Source organism: Stomoxys calcitrans, chromosome 3, assembly GCF_963082655.1.
Source record: "Stomoxys calcitrans chromosome 3, idStoCalc2.1, whole genome shotgun sequence".
Classification (NCBI taxonomy): domain Eukaryota; kingdom Metazoa; phylum Arthropoda; class Insecta; order Diptera; family Muscidae; genus Stomoxys; species Stomoxys calcitrans.
In genome coordinates, this window is record NC_081554.1 from 122,684,825 (window position 1) to 122,695,497 (window position 10,673).

Genomic DNA, 10,673 nt, shown 5'->3' on the forward strand with positions numbered 1-10,673 from the left:
TGTTTCACTTAGGGTCATAAACCAAAGCAATTACTAAGAATTATGAAAATCACTTAATGTTAAAGAAAATCTCATTTAGCATACCTAACCAATAAGAGAGTGGCGTACAATATTCCCTTCAAAAATCGCACTTAGCATACCTATTTCATTCTTTACGAGCATACCTACCCATAGATCTCGCGTACAAACGCATAAGTCCACATATACATCTCTACACCATTTCACGCTAACATACTAGTATACATCCCTAAAAAATTTAGTATCAACACACACGCTCACATATACTCGAACATCAATACAACGTTGCATACCGAGTGTTTGAGCATAAGAGCAATATGTGTTGATCATATTACTGTAGATGTAGATGGTGCTAAGCAAGGAGGGCAATATTAGAGTATGGGTAGTATACATATTTTATTTTAAAAAAGTAATAAGGGCAATGTGAGGGTGAGTGGTAGATATATTTTTTCTTTAAATTTGTAAATATAAATTAATTTTAGTTGAATAACGAATTAAGTCTCTTTTTTAATTTATTTTGTGGCCCTGAAAAGGGCCTTTGATGTTGTAGGGAAAATATTGTACGACGAAATAAGTATGCCATTTACTTGGAGCTGGTGTACTTAGTAACGGCTTTGGTACCTTCACTGACAGCGTGCTTAGCCAACTCACCGGGCAATAATAGACGGACGGCAGTTTGGATTTCCCGACTGGTGATGGTGGAACGCTTGTTGTAGTGAGCCAAACGGGAGGCTTCGGCGGCGATACGTTCAAAGATATCGTTGACGAAACTGTTCATGATGCTCATGGCCTTTGAGGAGATACCAGTATCGGGATGGACTTGCTTCAACACTTTGTAAATGTAGATAGCATAACTCTCCTTACGCTTGGTGCGTCTCTTGGTCTTGTCACCCTTAGTGATGTTCTTTTGGGCTTTGCCGGCCTTCTTTGCTGCTTTACCACTGGCTTTTGGAGGCATTTTCACTTGGTTTTTTTTTTTTAAGTCACACAAACACTTTTAACACTGTTCACGATTTTGTGTGTTTGATGGCTTACTCGGAATATTTAAACCATTTCATGCACAAGATATTCAGGTAGACGAAAACAGTCGCTATGTTTACGAAAACAACCCTCTAAATTTAGCTACACGATGGATCCGAAAGTATAAATACTGCAGTTCATGCTGCGAACTAATATCATTTGTGTTTCAGTGCTAAGTGAAGTGAATTAAAAAAAATAACTAAAAATGTCTGGTCGTGGTAAAGGTGGCAAAGTTAAGGGAAAGGCAAAGTCCCGTTCCAACCGTGCTGGTCTTCAATTCCCCGTCGGTCGTATCCATCGTTTGTTGCGCAAAGGCAACTATGCTGAACGTGTTGGTGCCGGAGCTCCAGTTTACTTGGCTGCTGTCATGGAGTATTTGGCCGCTGAAGTTCTTGAATTGGCTGGCAACGCTGCTCGTGACAACAAGAAGACAAGAATTATCCCCCGTCACTTGCAATTGGCTATCCGTAATGACGAAGAATTGAACAAATTGCTGTCCGGTGTCACCATTGCTCAAGGTGGTGTATTGCCAAACATCCAAGCTGTTCTCTTGCCCAAGAAGACCGAAAAGAAGGCTTAAATTATCTACGAGCATCAAAGAAAAAATGTAAATACAGGCCATCGTATAAATCAACAACAATCCGTCCTTTTCAGGACGACAAAAATTTTTTTAAAAGAGAAAAAACTATATCAAACCTTATTTTATCAAGAAAATTTACTTAAAAAATAGTTTTAAATAATAAATAAAATTTTAATTGTAGTTAAATTTAAAAAATATTTTTTGGTCGATTTTTTTTTCAGTGGATTTGGTAATTTGCTAGCAATTTCGTTATTCGAAATTTCCTTAAACAATCCTGTTTTAGGTGTAAATACAAAAAAAATCTGCCATCTATTGTTTATAGGTAAACATTTTCAAATATGTTTACATCTTATCGACTATTGCAGGTCTTTTAATATACATGTCATAATTATCAGTTATCAATTATCATGCATCAACATTTCGCCTTTTTGCATACATTAACATAATAAGAATTTAGTTTTATCGACCCTACTCAAGATTATCGGCATTTAATAGGATCAATGTTACCATTAGGGTACTGTAAAAACTATTTATTTTACATTTGAATATCACATGGTAATCATTGTTCATTTTCTGATGCTAAGAAAAATTGGCATATGTAATAACAAAACATCGAAACGAAGTATCTACGATCGTCCCTCTTCGTACATTTGTGACAAAGTTAGCAGCTCCAAGCAAAGGAAACATTTAATGGTAGTATATGCGTGCATTTTGGTATCTGTGTGTATGTATGCTTTTTAGTGTTGTATACCATCGTTTCATCGTATTGTTCTAATGGCGTCGGTTTTAGTTTCGTCATGTATGTATGTATATTATAGAAGCTACATTTTGGCCGACGGCAAATTGAAAAATGGTAATATTTATTTTCAAATAAATTTTATGTATTTTTTTTTTGTAAAAATTTATAACAAGAAATATCTCTTTTTAAATATGTTTTGTGGTCCTGAAAAGGACCGATTGTTTTAGTTTTAAAGTTTTTAAAATTTTCTCCAAAATAGCGTCAAGATAATGTTTAACCGCCGAAACCGTACAAAGTGCGGCCTTGTCTCTTCAAAGCGTAGACGACATCCATAGCGGTGACGGTTTTACGCTTAGCGTGTTCAGTGTAGGTGACAGCATCACGAATAACGTTTTCCAAAAACACCTTCAGGACACCACGGGTTTCTTCGTAAATCAATCCAGAGATACGCTTTACACCGCCACGACGAGCCAAACGTCTGATTGCAGGCTTGGTGATACCTTGGATGTTATCACGCAACACTTTACGATGACGTTTAGCGCCACCTTTTCCCAAGCCTTTGCCACCTTTACCACGACCAGTCATTTTTTCACTTTTTAAATTAAATTCACTTCACAAGTTATGCACAAGAACTAATACTTACCATGCTGCGATACCTCATATTTATACAAAATCCGCTCTGAATTTACTACATACACATACGCTTCGATCTATCTTCGGGGTTGTTCGTATACACTTCGTGTGTACAGATACAAATGTTGAAGCATATACGCAGCACACACCCTTATTGGAAACTGTAGCCCGCCAAATTTTTTCTATAAATATCGGGAATCGCTCCGTAAGGCAACTATTACAGTGTTAACAGTGTTTGTGTGCATATCGTGAAGTGAACTAAAAACCTCTAGTGAAAAATGGCTCGTACTAAGCAAACTGCCCGTAAATCTACTGGTGGCAAAGCCCCTCGTAAGCAATTGGCTACCAAAGCTGCTCGTAAGAGCGCACCAGCCACCGGTGGTGTTAAGAAGCCACATCGTTTCCGCCCTGGTACCGTTGCTTTGCGTGAAATCCGTCGCTACCAGAAGAGTACTGAGTTGTTGATCCGCAAATTGCCTTTCCAACGTTTGGTTCGTGAAATTGCCCAAGATTTCAAGACTGACTTGCGTTTCCAGAGCTCTGCTGTCATGGCCTTGCAAGAAGCTAGCGAAGCCTACTTGGTCGGTCTCTTCGAAGATACCAACTTGTGTGCCATCCATGCCAAGCGTGTCACCATCATGCCCAAGGATATCCAATTGGCCAGACGTATTCGTGGAGAACGTGCTTAAATTATTGACATTTTAAAAGCCAACTTTTTTTTACAAAAACAATCGGTCCTTTTCAGGACCACAATATTTTTATAAAAAAGAGAAAAAAATTTATTCAAAACTTACACCTTTTTATTTTTATTAAAATAAATAAATATAGTCTTTTTTTGGGGATGGAAAAATACACTATTTATATTAAAAAAATTTTTTTCTTTTCTATGCGTTTTACTTTTGGTAATATTGGGTTTCAAAACATGGAGCGAAATCAAAAACTTTTTTTTAAAAAAAAATTATTTAATTTACTTTTTATGTTAAACTGAAAATTTTTATTTTCTATTAGCAACAGTATATTTGCTGTTATTCTTTTTGCAAAATTTGATTTTTCGTAGTAGCTACATAACAAGAATGAATGAAGATAAAAACAGGCAGGCCAATACATTCGAGAGAATTTTAACCTTAAATAGATAATTTAGATACATTGAATATAAATTTTTTCTGTATTTTTTATTATTTTTAAACAAATGATATTTTTTGCTATTCTAAAAACTGTTTTAAAAAGAATAAAATAGTATTTTAATATTTTAAATTATTAAAGGGAAATAGATTTCGTTCGGTATGCAACTGTTCTACATTTGCTTGCTTAGACAAGGGCATTTTTGAATTTGTGTTTAATTTCCAAAAAAAAATTATATATTTTTTTAAATTTGTGATTGCAACAATACATTGTTTAGAATTTACATTTTTAAATTTTTTATTTAGTTTCAAGTCCACTTTATATAGAAAAAAATATTTTATAATAAATGCAATAGAGCTCACCGCACATTTTGCATAGCCAACGACGTTGGTATAACATAGCATCGTAATATTTTAGACTTTTCGTAACAAACGTACACTTTTTACAAATTATGTAACATTTTAATAGAAATCTATCATTTCTATAATATTTTATGATAAAATTTTCCTAAAACATTTTTACATTAGAGCTTTCAAATTAATTTGCAGAAAAACTTTTATTCATGGAAAATACGCCAATATGGTGAATTCAACTGTCATAGACTACATAATAAAATCGATTATTTCACTATGAAAATCATCCAAATTTTCACTTTTTTTTACACTTCTTTCAAGAAAACATATCAAGATTCCATACTAAATTTTTATAAAAACCAATTTTCAATAAAAATTGGAAAATTTTTATAATTTAGTTACAATTTTATCATAACATTTTTATAAACTTTCAACTCAAACCCTTATAACTCGGTAACGCTTAAAGATAATTAACTCGGATTTTCTTTAATGATTAGCTGGATATCTCTACTAGAAGAATTGTATAAAAAATTAAAAGAAATTGTTACTATCTCATCGTAAAATGAATAATTCTGTGAAAACTTTTGTAAAAATTTTTATTCGCTTCCACACAACGTTTCGCAAAATTTCGTAGTTGACTACTATGTACTTCTCATAATTTCGATGTACCCAGCCATCACTAGTCTAAAGGTTGAAACCATATTTTCAACCAATCAGCGTACACCAGTAGTGAGTGTATATTTACAAAGTGTTAAAGTGTGTTTAAAAAGAAAAATATAAGTGAAATCATGTCTGACGCCGCCGTTGTTGAAGCCACCGCATCTCCAGTCGCCGCTGTTGAGAAAAAGGCACCTAAGAAAGCCGCTGCCAAGGCAAAGAAACCCTCTGCTGCCCCAAGCCATCCACCAACCCAACAAATGGTCGATGCTGCCATCAAAACATTGAAAGAACGTGGTGGTTCCTCATTGCCTGCCATCAAGAAATACTTGGCCAGCACATACAAAGTTGATGCTGTAAAATTGGCCCCATTCATCAAGAAGTACTTGAAGAGCGCTGTTGCTAGTGGAAAATTGATCCAAACTAAAGGTAAGGGTGCCTCCGGTTCATTCAAATTGTCCCCATCTGCCTCGAAGGAACCTAAAGCAAAGAGCGCTGAAAAGAAGAAGAAGGTCCCAGCCGGTGATAAGAAAAAGAAGGCAGCAGCACCCAAAAAGGCAGCCGGTGAAAAGAAAGCCGCTGCAAAGAAGCCTTCCGCTGCTAAAAAGACCGCCGAGAAGAAGAAGACCGAAAAGGCCAAGGCTAAAACTGCCAAAAAGACAGGTACAGTTAAAGCTAAACCCGCAAAAACAGCCGCCAAAGCATCAGCCACTAAACCAAAGGCACCCAAGGCAAAAACCACCGCTGCCAAGCCCAAAAAGGCTGCCGCAGCAAAGAAGCCAGCTGCCAAGAAGACCGCCGCTAAGAAGTAATTTTTCCATGCAAAATTACTTATCATGTCAAAATGATTATTTTCGATATTCGAAAGCAGTATATCTAACAGCCCTTTTCAGGGCTACAAAAAAATTTTTAAAAAGAGACCAAATTTAACTCAAACAATTTTTTAATTACCTAATAAATACTATGTTAATTTTAAGGGAAAAGCTAATCACAGCCCTTTTCGTAGCTGTAAAACATCTGTTGAAATCTTTTAATACCATTGTTACCTAATATGGGAATACATTACCCTTTAAGGAAATTTAAGTAATCACATGTTAAATGGGATTTTTTCCGCAACTGGATTAACTGTTTCACTTAGGGTCATAAACCAAAGCAATTACTAAGAATTATGAAAATCACTTAATGTTAAAGAAAATCTCATTTAGCATACCTAACCAATAAGAGAGTGGCGTACAATATTCCCTTCAAAAATCGCACTTAGCATACCTATTTCATTCTTTACGAGCATACCTACCCATAGATCTCGCGTACAAACGCATAAGTCCACATATACATCTCTACACCATTTCACGCTAACATACTAGTATACATCCCTAAAAAATTTAGTATCAACACACACGCTCACATATACTCGAACATCAATACAACGTTGCATACCGAGTGTTTGAGCATAAGAGCAATATGTGTTGATCATATTACTGTAGATGTAGATGGTGCTAAGCAAGGAGGGCAATATTAGAGTATGGGTAGTATACATATTTTATTTTAAAAAAGTAATAAGGGCAATGTGAGGGTGAGTGGTAGATATATTTTTTCTTTAAATTTGTAAATATAAATTAATTTTAGTTGAATAACGAATTAAGTCTCTTTTTTAATTTATTTTGTGGCCCTGAAAAGGGCCTTTGATGTTGTAGGGAAAATATTGTACGACGAAATAAGTATGCCATTTACTTGGAGCTGGTGTACTTAGTAACGGCTTTGGTACCTTCACTGACAGCGTGCTTAGCCAACTCACCGGGCAATAATAGACGGACGGCAGTTTGGATTTCCCGACTGGTGATGGTGGAACGCTTGTTGTAGTGAGCCAAACGGGAGGCTTCGGCGGCGATACGTTCAAAGATATCGTTGACGAAACTGTTCATGATGCTCATGGCCTTTGAGGAGATACCAGTATCGGGATGGACTTGCTTCAACACTTTGTAAATGTAGATAGCATAACTCTCCTTACGCTTGGTGCGTCTCTTGGTCTTGTCACCCTTAGTGATGTTCTTTTGGGCTTTGCCGGCCTTCTTTGCTGCTTTACCACTGGCTTTTGGAGGCATTTTCACTTGGTTTTTTTTTTAAGTCACACAAACACTTTTAACACTGTTCACGATTTTGTGTGTTTGATGGCTTACTCGGAATATTTAAACCATTTCATGCACAAGATATTCAGGTAGACGAAAACAGTCGCTATGTTTACGAAAACAACCCTCTAAAATTAGCTACACGTTGGATCCGAAAGTATAAATACTGCAGTTCATGCTGCGAACTAATATCATTTGTGTTTCAGTGCTAAGTGAAGTGAATTAAAAAAAAAAATAACTAAAAATGTCTGGTCGTGGTAAAGGTGGCAAAGTTAAGGGAAAGGCAAAGTCCCGTTCCAACCGTGCTGGTCTTCAATTCCCCGTCGGTCGTATCCATCGTTTGTTGCGCAAAGGCAACTATGCTGAACGTGTTGGTGCCGGAGCTCCAGTTTACTTGGCTGCTGTCATGGAGTATTTGGCCGCTGAAGTTCTTGAATTGGCTGGCAACGCTGCTCGTGACAACAAGAAGACAAGAATTATCCCCCGTCACTTGCAATTGGCTATCCGTAATGACGAAGAATTGAACAAATTGCTGTCCGGTGTCACCATTGCTCAAGGTGGTGTATTGCCAAACATCCAAGCTGTTCTCTTGCCCAAGAAGACAGAAAAGAAGGCTTAAATTATCTACGAGCATCAAAGAAAAAATGTAAATACAGGCCATCGTATAAATCAACAACAATCCGTCCTTTTCAGGACGACAAAAATTTTTTTAAAAGAGAAAAAACTATATCAAACCTTATTTTATCAAGAAAATTTACTTAAAAAATAGTTTTAAATAATAAATAAAATTTTAATTGTAGTTAAATTTAAAAAATATTTTTTGGTCGATTTTTTTTTTCAGTGGATTTGGTAATTTGCTAGCAATTTCGTTATTCGAAATTTCCTTAAACAATCCTGTTTTAGGCGTAAATACAAAAAAATCTGCCATCTATTGTTTATAGGTAAACATTTTCAAATATGTTTACATCTTATCGACTATTGCAGGTCTTTTAATATACATGTCATAATTATCAGTTATCAATTATCATGCATCAACATTTCGCCTATTTGCATACATTAACATAATAAGAATTTAGTTTTATCGACCCTACTCAAGATTATCGGCATTTAATAGGATCAATGTTACCATTAGGGTACTGTAAAAACTATTTATTTTACATTTGAATATCACATGGTAATCATTGTTCATTTTCTGATGCTGAAAAAAATTGGCATATGTAATAACAAAACATCGAAACGAAGTATCTACGATCGTCCCTCTTCGTACATTTGTGACAAAGTTAGCAGCTCCAAGCAAAGGAAACATTTAATGGTAGTATATGCGTGCATTTTGGTATCTGTGTGTATGTATGCTTTTTAGTGTTGTATACCATCGTTTCATCGTATTGTTCTAATGGCGTCGGTTTTAGTTTCGTCATGTATGTATGTATATTATAGAAGCTACATTTTGGCCGACGGCAAATTGAAAAATGGTAATATTTATTTTCAAATAAATTTTATGTATTTTTTTTTAGTAAAAATTTATAACAAGATATATCTCTTTTTAAATATGTTTTGTGGTCCTGAAAAGGACCGATTGTTTTAGTTTTAAAGTTCTTAAAATTTTCTCCAAAATAGCGTCAAGATAATGTTTAACCGCCGAAACCGTACAAAGTGCGGCCTTGTCTCTTCAAAGCGTAGACGACATCCATAGCGGTGACGGTTTTACGCTTAGCGTGTTCAGTGTAGGTGACAGCATCACGAATAACGTTTTCCAAAAACACCTTCAGGACACCACGGGTTTCTTCGTAAATCAATCCAGAGATACGCTTTACACCGCCACGACGAGCCAAACGTCTGATTGCAGGCTTGGTGATACCTTGGATGTTATCACGCAACACTTTACGATGACGTTTAGCGCCACCTTTTCCCAAGCCTTTGCCACCTTTACCACGACCAGTCATTTTTTCACTTTTTAAATTAAATTCACTTCACAAGTTATGCACAAGAACTAATACTTACCATGCTGCGATACCTCATATTTATACAAAATCCGCTCTGAATTTACTACATACACATACGCTTCGATCTATCTTCGGGGTTGTTCGTATACACTTCGTGTGTACAGATACAAATGTTGAAGCATATACGCAGCACACACCCTTATTGGAAACTGTAGCCCGCCAAATTTTTTCTATAAATATCGGGAATCGCTCCGTAAGGCAACTATTACAGTGTTAACAGTGTTTGTGTGCATATCGTGAAGTGAACTAAAAACCTCTAGTGAAAAATGGCTCGTACTAAGCAAACTGCCCGTAAATCTACTGGTGGCAAAGCCCCTCGTAAGCAATTGGCTACCAAAGCTGCTCGTAAGAGCGCACCAGCCACCGGTGGTGTTAAGAAGCCACATCGTTTCCGCCCTGGTACCGTTGCTTTGCGTGAAATCCGTCGCTACCAGAAGAGTACTGAGTTGTTGATCCGCAAATTGCCTTTCCAACGTTTGGTTCGTGAAATTGCCCAAGATTTCAAGACTGACTTGCGTTTCCAGAGCTCTGCTGTCATGGCCTTGCAAGAAGCTAGCGAAGCCTACTTGGTCGGTCTCTTCGAAGATACCAACTTGTGTGCCATCCATGCCAAGCGTGTCACCATCATGCCCAAGGATATCCAATTGGCCAGACGTATTCGTGGAGAACGTGCTTAAATTATTGACATTTTAAAAGCCAACTTTTTTTTACAAAAACAATCGGTCCTTTTCAGGACCACAATATTTTTATAAAAAAGAGAAAAAAATTTATTCAAAACTTACACCTTTTTATTTTTATTAAAATAAATAAATATAGTCTTTTTTTGGGGATGGAAAAATACACTATTTATATTAAAAAAATTTTTTTCTTTTCTATGCGTTTTACTTTTGGTAATATTGGGTTTCAAAACATGGAGCGAAATCAAAAACTTTTTTTTAAAAAAAAATTATTTAATTTACTTTTTATGTTAAACTGAAAATTTTTATTTTCTATTAGCAACAGTATATTTGCTGTTATTCTTTTTGCAAAATTTGATTTTTCGTAGTAGCTACATAACAAGAATGAATGAAGATAAAAACAGGCAGGCCAATACATTCGAGAGAATTTTAACCTTAAATAGATAATTTAGATACATTGAATATAAATTTTTTCTGTATTTTTTATTATTTTTAAACAAATGATATTTTTTGCTATTCTAAAAACTGTTTTAAAAAGAATAAAATAGTATTTTAATATTTTAAATTATTAAAGGGAAATAGATTTCGTTCGGTATGCAACTGTTCTACATTTGCTTGCTTAGACAAGGGCATTTTTGAATTTGTGTTTAATTTCCAAAAAAAAATTATATATTTTTTTAAATTTGTGATTGCAACAATACATTGTTTAGAATTTACATTTTTAAATTTTTTATTTAGTTTCAAG

At 35.3% G+C, this 10,673-nt stretch overlaps 1 protein-coding gene across 1 annotated transcript; it reads left to right on the top strand.

The window, feature by feature from the left end:
* The first annotated feature begins 3,268 nt into the window (after positions 1-3,268).
* On the top strand, positions 3,269-9,928 carry LOC131996123 (histone H3-like). Its single transcript, XM_059365574.1, has 2 exons — positions 3,269-3,667; positions 9,524-9,928. The coding sequence occupies exons 1-2, from the start codon at positions 3,269-3,271 to the stop codon at positions 9,926-9,928; spliced, it is 804 nt and encodes a 267-aa protein (XP_059221557.1).
* Positions 9,929-10,673: the final 745 nt, after the last annotated feature.